Below are 17,218 nucleotides of genomic sequence, written 5' to 3'. Positions count from 1 at the left end.
AATCGTCTTGTCTACTAAGACCTCTTTGGTTGCATGTTGCAGTGGTTTGTGTAAATCTGACATTTTTACTAAAACCTCTTTTTAGGTTCATGAATGAAGTTCTTGTGGTATGTAATAGACTAGACCATACAGTTAAGTGTTTCACTTTGGTCATTAGTGTTTAGAGAAGTGGTTCAGAAGAGACAGGACTATCCGCTGAGAACTGTCTCTTATGAGATAAGTCAGTGAAGTATTTGATCACCTGTGTCTTCTTCTTATATTTATTTTGATTAAATGCCAGTTTATGGAGTATATTGAAGCTTACTATGCTGGATGATATCGTCAGTGATGTCATCAGCGATGTCATCAGTGATGTCACTAAGCATATCATGAGTGAGGTAATTTGTGAGATAATATGCAGAACATTGCAGGGGCATGTCATAGTTAGCTCAGGTAATTATAACTGCTAAATTTATGTGAATTTGTGTGTGTCAAATCTGAGCCTAACTATAACATCCCTATAAACTTTGTGTTTTTTGTGAATTTCACCATTTGTTAAGATAAATTGCATTACAATTTCAGCATTTTAAATCTAACAATTAACAAATCAAGGTAAAGTAACTCATATAGTCTTTCTATAAATGCAATACACCAGGTTTTTCTCTTTTTTAAATTTATTTTATTGTTCTGCAGAGCACCGCAGATTCAACAGGAAAACCCATATAAGTACTCTATGGTTACTAGTTCCTCTAGAATTTTGATTCATTAACATGTTAAAAAAAGATATAAATATCATATAAAGGCCCCACAAATTTTAACATTGACATCAGAGAAACCATATCCATGCATTAAAATTTGGAAGCCTATCTGTGTTTCACAACATACCTATTTCTTTCATGAGGGAGGCTGATCTGTCATGATGCCACTGCATAACCCCCCATTTCCAGGGCCACAGCCAAACCTCGACTTCTCATTGGAAACAATAAGTTTCCACCCATGCACATTTCAAACTGCACCCTAAATCAGTTATTTGGGTTTCACATCTCTCTGGAGACAGACACAAAAACACATCTCCATCGTTTTTTGGCTTTCCTTCAGAGGAAGAGCTCTTCAAAGAAAAGATGTCTTCTGGCAAAGATAAAAAAGAAGGAAAGAGCAGGATGATGATCAAGAAGACTTCTCAGCTCCAAAGAAGACCTACAACAAGTGAAAACATTTCTTCATCCCTTCACGAGAAAAGAAAGTTGTTGCAAAAAATTCAAGAGGTATAGGGAAGAAGTATTCGCATGGTACATCCTCCATGTGGAAACATCTGAAAACCATTCATAAGAGGACATATGACAGGATGATGTGAGTGAAGGAATATGGCAATGCATCGATATAAGCAGCTGGACCATTTGTGGGGCCCTTACCACCCAACAAGATGATCACAATCCCCTCTGTCTCACAAAAACTACCAGTCATGGTGACTCATTGTGGCCAATACCATACTCCAGTGGGACTAAAAATGTCATCTGTTGCCGAGTTCATGGAAACTGTGAACAACCACAACCTTAAATTTGTTTTACCTCACCATTCCATCTTCCGATCTTTTTAAAGAGTGACACCAGTTGCTTCATCCAAGTTGCCTACCCTTTCTAATTTTACTATGCTTGTTATTTTCCTTCCATAACAAAAAAGCCCCAAACAATAGAAAACATTTTTTCAGAAAAATCTCTCTCCTCCAAATAACAGTTCTTTTTAGAACCACTTTATTTGGTCAAAGAATGAGATAACTACATGTTTTATGTTTTTGTGCAATTGTATGTGTAAGTATTTGTGAGTTTTTCTATGTATAAATGTATTATACCCTTAATAAGTTAAATCAAAGTAGCACATCTGGTAACTTTAATGTTTGTCAAGGGGAATAACCTATAAAGTATAAAAGAAGACGCTAGCAAATATTTTGCAATGTCATCTAACTCATTAAAATTCAAGTGGCTGTGTAAGTAGTTGCATGGGTGTCCCAGTGGATGTGTGAGTGGCTGTATGGCTGTATCAGTGCATGTGTGAGTGGATCTCTTAGCGTATGTGAGTTGCTGTGTGGGTCTATGAGTGGGTATGTAAGTGGCTGAATGGGTGTGTAAAGGTGTGTGTGAGTGTCTGTATGGGTTTATGAGTCTATGTTAGTAGGTGTGTCCCTGTGTAAATGGGTGTATGAGAGACTGTATGGGAGAGTGAGTGGGTAAGTGAGTAGCTGTGTGAGTATGTCAGTAGCTATGTGAGTGATTGCATGGGTGTGTTAGGTATGTAAAAGTCTTTGTGGGTGTGTAAGTGGATGTGTGAGAGTAGATATGTGAGAGTGGGTATGTGAGTGGTTGTGTGGGTATGTGAGTGTGGTGTGAGTGTTTGTGTAGGTGTGTAAGTGGGTGTGAAAGTAGGTATGTGAATGAGTGGTTTTATGGGTCTGATTGGGTGTGTGAGTGGCAGTATGGATGTGTTAGTAGGTATATGGATATGTAAGTGGGCATGTGAGTGGTTGTGTGGGTGTGTACCTGAATTCATGAGTGGCTGGGTGAGTTTGTGAGTGGTATGTGAGTTGTTTTGTGGATCTGTGAGTGTGTGTGTGTGTGTGTGGCTGTATGGGAGTATAAGTGGTTGTATAAGTAGTTGTATGGGTGTGTAAGTTGGTGTACAAATATGTGAGTGGCTGTGTTGGTCTGTGAGTGGGTGTGTGAGTAGTTTTGTGGATCTGGGAATGGGTATGTGGAAGGCTTTATGTATGTGAAAGGGTGCGTGAATAGTTGTTTGGGTGTGTGAGTGTGTGTATGTATGTGTATGTAGGAGTGCATGTGTGTGTTTGGGTGTTATTTGTGTTGTGCAGACCTTGAGTAGATGATATCCATCTATCCAAATGAATAGAATCTATAGAATTGGATACTGTTTTACTGTGCCACACATAGTGTACTAAAAAGCACTGATACCAAGTGTTAATTGGGAAAACACAATTAAAATTACTAACATTGTTTGTTGCATATTTTACTGGTGATTTTTACAGCTGTATCTTGATTTATAAAATGGTAGATATTGGATAGAGGCTTGTATCCTATCTTCAAATGGAAGATATTCACATGACACACGAACCATCTGTGATGAGCATTTGAGGACACACATTCAAGGTTAAACCACTGCAGAACAAATTAAAATTCTTTGCGAAAATGGAAAATATTTTTATTGCAAGAATGCATTATCCTTTTTCGACTACACAATTGAATGAAATGCTAGGTAATTTCATCACCGATCGCACCACTTCATTCACTGAGATACAATTCATTTGACCTTGTAGTAAGAGCATGGTGATAATGACTGAAACAGAACCTGGCAGACCTAAGAAAAAGTGTTACCAGCAAATGCAAAGTTTAGTTGACAAGCAGTGAGAGGAAAGGAGAGGCAGAACGCAGAGCACCACTTGTGTCAACAGAACTGAACTTAAAAAAGGAAGACACATAAAATATGTGATTCAGGACAGAGACAACCAATGTTTTCCCCCTTGGTAGTTCATTTGTCTATTAATTCAGTTTTATTGGTATAATTATGATTCATAAATTGATTAAGCAGGTATTTTTTTTTGGGCATGAACCAAAATAAAGCTTTCATAATCTGCCACATCATACAAATGGTTAACTGTCCTAGGAAACACCTGCAGCTCCTCAATGACATAGTCAGCTTCACTTAGCGCTTTCTTGACAAAAATCTCATCGATAGATAGATGGGGAAACTTAAAGCTACCAACCATAAAATACGTCTGTTTGAGACAAGCTATCATTATTAAATGCCCTCCATTTTTTAACAGTGATGAGAGATTTTTTAAAGCACTGCAGAACTCCTCTTCATCTGTCACATGAATCTCCAAACAATGTGGTAAGAGCAGACAGTCAGCCTGTGGCAGGACGATGGGAAACAACGGGTTGCTTTTTCTGACATCATAATTCACAACTTTTTTGATTTTTTGTTGTAACTTTTTTTGCATGCCCGGCCATTCTTCCCTAAAAATAAAGAAATAATCAAAATGAATATTGTTCTATTACTGACTAGACATGTTCTTTCATTTAGTGGGCAGTTTTAAAAATTAGTCAGTATAAATAACAATAATATGTACGGAAGGGCTCTCCATATATGCACTAACCATCCACTTGCATAAAGTGCACATTCTTTGTTCTAACACTACTCCTACTTTGATAACGAAGTATAATGTGCAGAGCAGTAAAGTAAATGTTTCTGAGGTAAAGCATTAAAAACAAAATTAAATTATTTTAGAATGCAAATGAATGTATGAGGTTTCATCCATATAGTGCACTTGACTCTCACCCAAATAAAAGATGGGGGTTTGTATGGTCTGACTTACAAATATAATGACTAGCCCAGTCTCTATGGTGTGTGTTCTGCACAGGTGGCAGAAATACACACACACACATGGTTAGATGTTTATTTTATTAGCAGAATACACATTTACATCATAATCTTTTCATAATTGAATGGTTACATGTATTCTAGGGTTATGTTAATAATGAATGTTTGATGTTTCTAATCATGCAATTACGATGCGGTAGGTTACAACGCAGTTGTTACAACGACCTTGTTGTTACCACGCGTGGCCTTACATCACAAGTCGTTTCTACGACTTGCGCTAGATGGTGCGCTGGACTTTAGAATAGTATAAATTACAATTCCTACTCCAATTAGAGCAACAGCAGGGAATATGTTAGATTTAAAATCCAACATATTCCCTGGTGTTGCTTGCCACCTAGCTCAAGTCGTAGAAACGACTTGTGATGTAAAGCCACGCATGGTAACAACGCAGTCGTTGTAACGACCGCGTTGTTATCTACCTGCGTGGCAACAGCAGCACTGTAAACGCTGTTTCCCGTTAAGAATGCACCAGAAAATATCATATATAAGGATTACAGAATGGCTTTCAAAACTCTATGTAACTCTTTGCTTAGCGCTATAAGTCTTAGGAGATAAAGGACTAATACATTAATAAATTAGATGATGGAATCAAGCAGTAATGTCTAGTAGTATTCAGGGTGATTAATTTCATTTGCATCAAAGTAGCTATTAGACCGGATCTCCTGTAGAATAACATGTTATATCATTGTTTGCAAGAGGATGGGGTGTGATGATGCACAAAGAGGTCAAATGTTATCATAACAGTATCATAGACTCAGACACGCAGTCCGCAACCATGATGAAAGTCCTCCACAGAGATAGCATGTGAAGATAATGTCTAATTCTCCAAAAATATAAACAATAACTAAAAGAATTCAAATAAAAATTGTTTGTGGAAGTAATCTTCTTGAACTACCAAGTAAAATAGTGTGTGATTATAGCAATATTCATGTCCCCATATAGAATCTGTGCAGTTATAGGGTTGTTGAGGTCCCCAAAGGGAAAGCGTGTAGTTGCAGGGATATGCAAGTTCCACAGAGATATGTTCGGTTGTTGGGACATTCAAGTTCCCACAGAGGTACTGTGTGGTTACTGGCATAGTGTTTGGTTATTGGGATGCTCACGTAAAAGGTCTTATAGCATGTTTAAGTCCCTCACAGATAATGTGTGAACATTATCTTCAAATGTTCAAATCTCCACACAGATAGTGCATGAAGATAATGATGCTGAACGCTTCACAGAGTTAGTGCATGATTATAGACAGGGCCACTGGAATTATGCAGGAGGAGCGGTCCAAATTATGTGGCAAGGTTGAATTAATTATGTGGCAAAAAAGAACCAATTATGCAGCATAATTTGATATTATTATCTCATTATTTTGTAATTATTTTTAAAAATTGTTAAAACTGTCTAAGCATAGGCTGCACATCATGAATACCAGTATAACACCTGAATATAGCAATAGGAAACAGAAAGTTGACCAGTCAACCTTTGCAAAGGACTTTCCACTGCAGCAACACATGTCACTGAGTTTTTAGTGAGTTTTGCATTGTTTCAGGTAGAATTTTGTTTTGTTAAATCTGCAGATTATGAAGCAGATAATGGATTATGTGGCAAATGTGGTAATTCCATAGTTATGTAAAAAATGCAATTGCCGCACAGTCGCATAATCCCAGTTGCCTGATTATAAGTGTGTTCAAGCCTCCACATAGTGTGTGATTATAGCAGTGTTCATGTCTTTACCAACATCTTGTGTGGAGATTCTGTTGGCCAAGTCCATACAGTGATAGTATGTAAAGCTAATGATGCTCATGTCCCCACAGAGATAGTGTGTGGTTACAGGCATGTTCAAACCTCCACAGAAAATGTGATTATATTGATGTTCAAGTCCAAATGAAATAGTGAGGAGATCATTATGGTGGAGTTCACAAAGAGATAGTGTGTGATTATATTTATGTTTAAATCACCACAGAGATAGTGTGTGATTATTGGGATGTTCAAGTCCCTATAGGGAGAAGTGTGTGGTTATTGGAATGTCCACAGTGTGTAAATGTAAGCATGTTTTGGTCAGCATAAAGTTAGAGTGTGAAGAAAATGTTGCAATATCCACACAGATAGTCTGTGAGATTAATGATGTCTCAAGCCCCCACAGAGACAGTGTGTGATTACAGGCATGTATAAACCTCTGCATAGAGTGTGATGATGGTTGTTGTCAAGTCCCTACTGACATAGTGGGGAGAATATTGTGGTAAAACCCGTAAAGTGATAGTGTGTAGATATAATAATATTTAAATGCCAACAGAAATCGTGTGCGATCACAGTAATTTTTAAGCCTCCGCAGAGTGTGCGATTGTTTAAGTCACTCCATAGACATTGTGTTATGGTATGCAACACAAAAAGATGATGGACAGAATGTTGAAAATTGTCAAACATTTGCATGCAACCACAGATCTGGGTTTAATCCACTGTTATTTTGTTTGTCATGCCATTCCAGTTTAAACCCATCTATATACAAATCAGCCTTGGCAATGTTCCCTATGAGAACAGTCCGACCCGAACTGCCAGGCACTCCCAGGACCAGAAAACAAGAATCCTGGGACCGGTTTCAGGGTATCACCCCTTATCAGCCAGGCTAGCTTGAAATCGATCGCATAACAATCAGGGGCCACACGTCTGGGCATAACCTTTTCACTTAGGGTGAAAATTCAACACAAAAAGTTGATGGACGGAATGCTGAACATTGTCACACATTCTCCCTAGTCACAGATCTGGGTTTAATCCATCGTTATTTTGCTCGCCACGCCATTCCGGTTTGGACCCTGCCACACACAATTCAGCCTTGACCCTGTTCCATATGGGAACAGTCCATCCAGAACTGCCAGGCCAGGCCCTCCCTGGACCGGAAACAAGCATCCTGGGACAGGTTTCGAGGCATCACCTCTCATTAGCCAGGCTAGCTTGAAACCAGTGGTGTAGTGAGCACAGGACCCACGTCTGGGCATGCCCTTCCCACTTAGGGTGGAAATGCAACACAAAACGATGATGGACGGAATGTTGAACATTGTCAAACATTCACACCCAGTCACAGACCTAGGTTTAATCCACCGTTATTTTGCTCACCACGCCATTCCAGTATGGACCCAGCCATATGCAAATTAGTCTTCACCCTGCTCCCTACAGGAACAGCCAATCTGAACTGCCAGGCCAGGGCTTCCCTGGACCAGAAAACAAGCATCCTGGAACCGGTTTCAGGGCATCACCCCTCATCAGCCAGGCTAGCTTGAAACCTGTCTATGTAAAATGCCTGGAGATTTTGCCATTTGGGACCCCCCTCCTTTCCCTTGGCCCCGCTTGATTGATCACCACAAACCTTTCTATGAACGAACTAGGCAGTAAATAGCAACTTGTTTTGGCAACATTTGGCACCACAAAAAAGTAATTTCCTATGTAAACTCTGATCTAACTAAGCCTACCCAGTGGTGAGCGACAACGGCTATCTATCTATCTATCTATCTATCTATCTATCTATCTATCTATCTATCTATCTATCTATCTATCTATCTATCTATCTATCTATCTATCTATCTATCTATCTATCTATCTATCTATCTATCTATCTATCTATCTATCTATCTATCTATCTATCTATCTATCTATCTATCTATCTATCTATCTATCTATCTATCTATCTATCTATCTATCTATCTATCTATCTATCTATCTATCTATCTATCTATCTACCCATATATACATATAAAACACACATACACACACACTCATATACATATATGATAGAAATCAGGCATAGCACTTTAAAATAAGAAAAATGTACTCTGTAGTCATTCGTTTATTTTGAAAACCTGAGTATATATCATCGAGGTGAAATTGAACCCTCATATTTGCATATCATTGAGGTCCATTAGGACCGAAACGCATCACGCTGTGTTTGTTATTCTGGCCGGATTAAGCATAATACTTGAAAGGTTCTAGGCAGTACTACCACAGCATTTGATGAATGGAATTACACAAAAGTTAGCAGGAAGCTCAATCATGGTCCAGAAGGTAGTTTTTGAGATATTAGGTTACACACATATTTGTATATGTAGGTGGTTGGAGTTGATGGAGTCTCACAAGAGTCCCTCAAACCAAATTTTCAAATGAATTGAAAGAGAGGGAGTGTGCTGCCACCCTCCTTGAGCCTCAGTAAGGCCCTAGAGAACCCATTCCTCAGGGTTGGTTTAAAATTAAAAGGGAGTGGAGAGTATGGTCCCCCTCCCTGGCCTGTAAAGGCTCTGGGGCCCCATCCCCCCAGGCCTTCTCAATCACTGTGTACCAGGGAGCCCACCCCTGGATACAATAGTTTCCCTGCCCGCAAGAGAAACATATTAGCCCGCCCACCCCAACGGACCACGTACGCAACCTGGGAATCATCCTGGACTCCAAGCTCAAAATGGACTGCCAGATCAACTCCGTCACATCCTCCTGCTTCCACCACACCCTCCACCTCCTACGAAAGACCTTCAAATGGATCCCCCTCGAACACAGAAAGACCGTCACTCACGCCCTGGTCACCAGCAGACTCGACTAAGGCAACGCACTCTATGCCAGAATAAACAAAAACCTCACCCGCAAGCTACAGAACATCCAGAATGCCGCAGCAGACTGGTCCTCAACCTGCCAAGACACTGCCACATCTCCCACCACCTGCGCAACACTCCACTGGCTCCCCATTGAGGCTTGTGTCACCCTCAAGATGCTCACCCACGCACACAAGGCCCTCCACGACACCAGACCAGCATACCTGAACAGCCGGCTCAAATTCCACGCACCCCAAAGGACCCAACGATCTGCCTAGCTCTCCTATGCCATGGTCCCCTGCACCAGAAAGACCAGATCGGGAGGCCGCTCCTCTCCTTCCTCGCGGCCAGAGCCTGGAACGCCCTTCTGCTCCACCTCAGACAGACAACACCGCTCCCCATCTTCGCAAGAAACCTCAAAACCTGGCTCTTCGACCGACCCCCTCCTTGATGGAGTGGAACCTGCACCCCCCCACCCCCATCCCCAGCACCTTGAGACGCTTACGGGTGAGTGTCCGCACTTAACAAACGCCTGATTGATTGATTGATAGTACAAGCATTTTCAAAGCTCCCACTGGGGAGTAACAGATATGGCTTCCTTGGCCACAGGAAGGTGGTCAGGGAAGGCAATTCTGCTCCCACTCAGTGGGAGCTTTAAAAATGCTCCCGCCAGGTGGGCGCACACTTTTGTTTCCCTGCCTGTGCTCTTGCTAGCAGGGAAACTCTGATTGCCCCCACCCAGATAGAGGAAATGAAAACAGCTTGTCCTGCCAGGTGGGAGCAATGCCGGTTCCTGCAACACCCATGATGGGTGCATGCAGCGAGCCGGTTGGGGCGGCTGGGGCCCTGATGCTCCCCTGGGGATCCAATGTAGTGTTTGGGTGGGCAGATTATGAAAACAGAATAATGCAGAGTTATTTTGCGTAATATAGTTTGTAATGCAAAGTGGTCTTGTTGGTACTTTTTTAGTTTTAAATATTACCCACTTTTTAAACATCAACCTCCGTTGTCTAGGGGTCCACTTCTATATCTTGCGGATGACATCCAATTCATTTTTGGACCATCTATTGCTGGAGACCGTTTCTCCTCTGAGCAGGTAGCAAGAACTTTGGACATCTTCCTTACTCTTCTAACACATATGTGCGGATTTACTCACTTCTTATACATTCTGGGCTGAATCCATGTATCCCTTGCCATCTCCAGTAAAGGTTACACAAAATCTGGGCATGTACCTTGATGCTATTTTCCAACTTGATTCATAAGCAGGAGGGGTTAATGTTTCAGTTAAATCAGGATCTTTAGGAAACATCTGACCTAGATTAACAGCAGTTGGCATATACCCTTGGTAAATGCTGTAATTCAGTTCTGGCTGGATTATGCACATGCCATTTACCTGGCTGCCTCTGAGAAACTCTGCAATCAATTTAGTTTATGGCATTTCAAGATGCAAAAGAATTTCACCAGATCACGATCTCTTCATTGACTGCTCTAGAGTTTATCCTAAAGCTCCATTCTTGTCTACCAAACTTACATCAATGCATTTTCTCTATCCTGCAATCCCATTCATACCCTCTCACCAAAATAGGTCTACATCCTCAACTAGCCATTCCTTGATCTGAAACAGCTATTTTAGAGTCAAGTCCTTCTCTTTTGTATATGGTATAATAAATGTGTAGAGACGCCAAGTTACTGGAGTACAGGGGATAAACCTGCCTTATACAGCACCAGCAGCCCAACCTGCACACTCCCAAGGTGGCCACTGACACTGTCGGTTCATCTTTCTATCAGACATGCCTCTAAATCTGTTTGATATCTCTAGATATTTACCTGTCTTTCTGTTTTTCCAAACATGTGTCTATTTTTTACCATCCGTCCACACATTAGTTTGCTTATCCATCGACGGATTGTTTCATTCATATATAACCATCCATCTATACATCCATACCGACTTCAAATGAGTCCATCCTAGTGCCTGTTTCTGTTTACCTATCATATAATTAATAACGTTTACAATAACTAATCAGTGTTAATTCGGAACCACAAAGTCAAGCAGCACATTTGTCACTAAAACGATAAATATCCAACTAGTAGAATCAGAGTTATGAATTTTTTCAAAGTGTGAGGTTCAACACAGTGCCTCAAAGATAAAAGCGCCAACCACAGACATCTGTTCGCAAGAGACTGGGTCAAAGTCAAAAGTTAAGGCTGACCGTGAAAGAGCAATGTTCATACACAAGAAGTGAATTGGGTGTGGTCAGCGCTTACCTTCAAACTTTAAAAAACTTTGAGTGAAAAATGTCTGGGAAGGTAGAATTTCAGCAGGGCAAGGGTGCAGGAATGACTGAGGAGGGATCAGCCTAGTCTGATGGCTGTGGGGCTTCACCATGTTGAAGATTTTTACCTTTGTCCTTAGTTGTCGATGTGGAAGTTGAAAATCTCCAGTGGGATGAAGCAGAAGACTGTAGCCAAAGACAGTTCCACCGGGTTGGATACCCCTTTGGCTAGACATTTGCACCTCACACAGATAGGCGCGCAGGTAGGTCTTGGTTTCCTCCTGGTTTTCGGAGCATTTCTAGGCAACATTCTGCCCTCGGTTTTGGAAAATGGCAATATGGGCACATTTAGCACTTCAACCAAGGGTCTAGGAGTAGATGGAACATTCTTGGGGGTTCAGGACTCACTCAGACGGGATCCAGGTGTGGATTCAAGATGGTGGGAGCCTGTTATGTCCTTCGTAGTTCTGAACAAAAGACCAGCGAACTAGCCCTTGGAGTCATATCTGGTTGTCCTGGGTGCAGATTTAGATGCAGGATTGGCCTCCGAGGGTTCAAGGTGGACTCCAGGCAGCAGGACACGTAAAGCAGCAGTCTGGCAGAGTGCACAGCAGGTCACAGCAGCAGGTAGTCCTCTGACAGTCTGTAGTATCTTGTTCATGTCATTATCCTGCCATTATCTCCCTACCTTCTTACCCAGTGTGAATGTGCTGTGTGCTGCATGGAATATTGGTGTGATGATGCAGTATGGATTGTTTGGGTGCCTGTGAGTGGAAGTTGACAGTTGGAGAATGGGCTGAGCAGCTGGCAGGCTGCTCCTGGTGGGGCTGCTACACAAGAACTCATCTACCTGTAACTTATCTTATTAAACAGCAAAAAATATGGGACCCCCTTGGAATGTACTTAAGGTCAGGGAAAAAGGGGAAATAAAGACAATCCTATAATGAAACTTCCCTCGCGCCCTTTATTTTTAATAATACAATCTAATTGTGATAAGGGAAAACAGGCCTAAAAACAGTGATGCAACACACAGATTATTTTTAATTTTTGGTAATTTAATTTTTATTATTTAACCTTTTTCTATTTTTCTTAAAAAGACTCAATACAATTCTTTATGCTATCACAAAATTATTCTATTTTACATTTCCTTTTTTTTGGAATATTTGATAATCACTGACTATATTCATTACAGTGATAATGCATCATATCAAACAGTAATTCCTAGGGCACACTAATCTAAATCACAAAAAAACTATATCTTCATACAATTTCATCTGCATACAGACCTTTCTCAAACTAAAAGCAACTACTCAAAAAAGGGGAAAACAATATGTGAAGTACCCACCACCAATGAAACATAAAGCATCAAGTGTTAAACCAATATAATTGTCTTCTGTGCAGTGCTTATGCCCAAATATTGTAGAGGGAAAAAGGGCTTACTTGTTTTTGAAAATAATTCCCATCAAGGATAAGTCATCCCGTATTGGATTATAATGATTTGAGACATCTTAATCGAGAGAATACAAAGGACTATTGTTAGATTTCCCATGTCATGAGAGGCCAAATTTGTTGAATAAATGGCAAATCTATTCCGTTACCTGTTATTTAGTAAAAAGGTTTCACTGCCCGTCCTCATGGGTCAAATTTTCTTTTAACAAGATCACAGACTCAGTAAAGTGTTAATGTCCGAATATTTTCTGGAGAGCCAAAGGCCAATATGGAATCCCCTTTCTTGTGTCACTAGAAATGACAAGTGAATCGTAAGTTAACAGTCTCCTATATTTGTATGAGTAATAACCTCACATAATATTTTCTAAAGAGATAATTTAAAAAAAAAAGAAAATACCACCAAGATGTTTGACGGTTACTTAACAGGTGATTCCTATTTAAAAACAGTACCTACTCTTTAGTAATGGTACCATCAAGTACTTAATACAGAATGAAAAGGACAATAAGTCTATACGTATGTTTAAGAGACAAATTAGAGATCGATGTGTAGACCTAACACAACATTTTTACTGAGCTGTGATGACAAAATATCGCTAGATTTTAGTGGCAAAACTAAAAATAGCTGCCGTTATAATCCTATAATTAACATATTTGTAACTACGGATGAACTCGTTCTAATTGACATGGTCCAAATATATAAAGGCTGACCTTTTGTTAAGTTGAGCAGAGAGTCGGCTTCAAGGCAGATTTCCAACAAAGATCTATGTTCCCGTAGTCGCAACCGCTAAGTCTTGGTGTCTAAAAACGTCAGAACATAGGGATGAAAAAAGCGCTGTAGCAAGTTCTACAACGAACCATACTAGACGAAAGGAGAAGTTCTAATATTAGATACTTCTACATGAATGGTGTGCACGCTTAGGGGCTTACCTTCTTTTTGAAGTTCCTTTGGCATACAGCGTTTTCCAATCGAACGAACGTTCGGGTGAACCAGCAACAACGTAGCAGCAGCACGCATTTACATCGTCAACCTCAACCTAATATATTAGTGCCTAGCCAATAGGACCAACACATGAAACACATGAAACATGTGTTGGTCCTATTGGCTAGGCACTAATATATTAGGTTGAGGTTGGCGATGTAAATGCGTGCTGCCGCTACGTTGTTGCTGGTTCACCCGAACGTTCGTTCGATTGGAAAACGCTGTATGCCAAAGGAACTTCAAAAAGAAGGTAAGCCCCTAAGCATGCACACCATTTATGTAGAAGTATCTAATATTAGAACTTCTCCTTTCGTCTAGTATGGTTCGTTGTAGAACTTGCTACAGCGCTTTTTTCATCCCTATGTTCTGACGTTTTTAGACACCAAGACTTAGCGGTTGCGACTACGGGAACATAGATCTTTGTTGGAAATCTGCCTTGAAGCCGACTCTCTGCTCAACTTAACAAAAGGTCAGCCTTTATATATTTGGACCATGTCAATTAGAACGAGTTCATCCTTAGTTACAAATATGTTAATCATAGGATTATAACGGCAGCTATTTTTAGTTTTGCCACTAAAATCTAGCGATATTTTGTCATCACAGCTCAGTAAAAATGTTGTTTTAGGTCTACACATCGATCTCTAATTTGTCTCTTAAACATACGTATAGACTTATTGTCCTTTTCATTCTGTATTAAGTACTTGATGGCACCATTACTAAAGAGTAGGTACTGTTTTTAAATAGGAATCACCTGTTAAGTAAGCGTCAAACATCTTGGTGGTATTTTCTTTTTTTTTAAAATTATCTCTTTAGAAAATATTATGTGAGGTTATTACTCATACAAATATAGTAGACTGTTAACTTACGATTCACTTGTCATTTCTAGTGACACAAGAAAGGGGATTCCATATTGGCCTTTGGCTCTCCAGAAAATATTCGGACATTAACACTTTACTGAGTCTGTGATCTTGTTAAAAAAAATTTTGACCCATGAGGACGGGCAGTGAAACCTCTTTACTAAATAACAGGTAACGGAATAGATTTGCCATTTATTCAACAAATTTGGCCTCTCATGACATGGGAAATCTAACAATAGTCCTTTGTATTCTCTCGATTAAGATGTCTCAAATCATTATAATCCAATACGGGATGACTTATCCTTGATGGGAATTATTTTCAAAAACAAGTAAGCCCTTTTTCCCTCTACAATATTTGGGCATAAGCACTGCACAGAAGACAATTATATTGGTTTAACACTTGATGCTTTATGTTTCATTGGTGGTGGGTACTTCACATATTGTTTTCCCCTTTTTTGAGTAGTTGCTTTTAGTTTGAGAAAGGTCTCGAAATTATTCCTCTTTCTTTTCACGTAGAGTAATCACTTGGGTATGTTGGAGGAGCAAAAAATAGTAGAGTTACAACAGCAATATCCTTTCATGATGATTCTCTCTCCTCGGTTTCTTTCTTTCTGGTAAAATCTTGTTCTTATGGAGTGATCACCTAACATGTGAAGAAACATTTTTTCCTGTAATTTTAATAGGGAAGATTGGGCCATTTATTCATTATATTTTATGTATATGTTGTTTCAGGTTTTCCCTGGGCTTTGTCGTTATTGAATATACCTCTGGTCCTGATGAAGGTGGCACCTATGCCATCGAAACGCGTCGACCACTGACCATTGACATTAGCATCCTGCTTTTGCAGTTGTCTTGTTAGTCATAGGAGATCATTATGTGTCTTGTGTCTCCAATGTTCAGTATACGATAAACTTCTTTTGTCTTTCTTATTGTGATAGATGTATGAATGTGGAATGCGTTGGTATGTATGCAGATGAAATTGTATGAAGATATAGTTTTTTTGTGATTTAGATTAGTGTGCCCTAGGAATTACTGTTTGATATGATGCATTATCACTGTAATGAATATAGTCAGTGATTATCAAATATTCCAAAAAAAAGGAAATGTAAAATAGAATAATTTTGTGATAGCATAAAGAATTGTATTGAGTCTTTTTAAGAAAAATAGAAAAAGGTTAAATAATAAAAATTAAATTACCAAAAATTAAAAATAATCTGTGTGTTGCATCACTGTTTTTAGGCCTGTTTTCCCTCATCACAATTAGATTGTATTATTAAAAATAGAGGTTGCGAGGGAAGTTTCATTATAGGATTGTACTTATCTTATTAAATCCACTAAAACTACATCTTGCCTGTTGGACTTCATTACTACATATTTTGGTGATGAGTGTGAGATACGAATCCACGTGTGCAAAGCACAATGGATTTGGACTTCATTACTACACAGTCCTTCTGTAGGTCCACTAGTGAACTGAAGAGTGGGTCTTAAGGTCCTATTTGCATACCCTGGTGCCCTTCTTCTGGAAGGTGGGCAAAGTTACTGGAAAGTTTCTTTGAAGTTTTTAGAGTTTCCTGACTCCCAGCTCTGGTTACAAGCTGGCTGCAGTGACAATACATGGTTGTTAGGCCTATTGTGAGGAGACAGGACATAGCATATTCAGGTGCAAGTGAGGCTGTTCTCAGCTAAACGGCCCACCTTGCCAGTTGATTGCCCATTGAGTCTCAGCTTATTCCATTATTGTGTGACAGTCTGGAAGGAATTCAGAAAGTCCAACTGTCAGCTACGTACAGTCATGTGACTCAAGACAGACAGGCAAGACAGGTAGGAAAATGCCAACTTTATAAAAGTGGCATTTTCAGAATTACAATGAAAAATCTGACTCTACCATTAAAGAGGGCCTATCATTAGAATGCCATGGGTACCAAACATTACATACCTACCTCCTCTCCATTAGAAATTACAGCTTATTAAATGTAATAAGGAATCTCTAATGTTATCCTATGGGAGGGGTAGACCTCACATTGGTGAAAAATGATTTTGGGAGTTTTTCATTACCAGGACATGTAAAACATAAAAGTATATGTCCTAACTTTAAATTGCCCTATAGGCTTCCCAGGGCCTATCTTAGGAGGTGACTTATATGTAATAAAAAGAGAGTTCATAGTTTGGCAAGGGGATTAAATGCCAAGTCGACATGGCAATTTGAGACTGAATTTAGGCTACAATGATAGGCCTGGGACAAGTTTTAGAGTGCTACTTAGGTGTCTGGCACTATAAGTATTGGTGGCCCACTGGTAGAATTTAATTTACAAGCCCTGGGTATATGGTACACCACTTTACAAGGGTTTTACTAGTATATTAAAAATGACAATTTGATATGTGCCAACCAAACCATGATAAGAGGAGTGAGCACAAGCACTTTATTACTGGTTAGCAGACATAAAGTACACAGAGTCCTAAAGCTAGCAGAAGTAAAGGAAACTGCCCAAATGGAAGGCAAATAGACAAACTGTTTGGAAGAAGTCCACCCTAAGGCTGACAGGTCTAACAACAGTAATCAACCTGCATCGTTAAAACAAAACAAAACAACGTATTTTTACCTTGTAAAAGATATATTGTACCCAAACTATCAAACACAGATGTTCCATACTGCAAGAGATGCAAGCTAGGTAAGGC

The 17,218-nt window shown here is 39.7% G+C and overlaps 1 protein-coding gene across 1 annotated transcript in view; it reads right to left on the bottom strand.

Moving 5' to 3' along the window:
* Window positions 1-3,096: 3,096 nt before the first annotated feature.
* The window catches only part of LOC146805996 (nicotinamide N-methyltransferase-like), a 91,350-nt gene continuing 77,228 nt past the window's right edge, over window positions 3,097-17,218 (bottom strand). The window contains exon 3 of the mRNA XM_085620572.1: window positions 3,097-4,004. Within this exon, the coding sequence (XP_085476698.1) occupies window positions 3,569-4,004 (436 nt within the window). The 3' untranslated portion in view covers window positions 3,097-3,568. The remainder of the gene's footprint in view (window positions 4,005-17,218) is intronic.

This window comes from Triturus cristatus, chromosome 8 (assembly GCF_964204655.1).
Source record: "Triturus cristatus chromosome 8, aTriCri1.1, whole genome shotgun sequence".
Classification (NCBI taxonomy): domain Eukaryota; kingdom Metazoa; phylum Chordata; class Amphibia; order Caudata; family Salamandridae; genus Triturus; species Triturus cristatus.
This window is presented reverse-complemented; position numbering and strand designations above follow the sequence as displayed.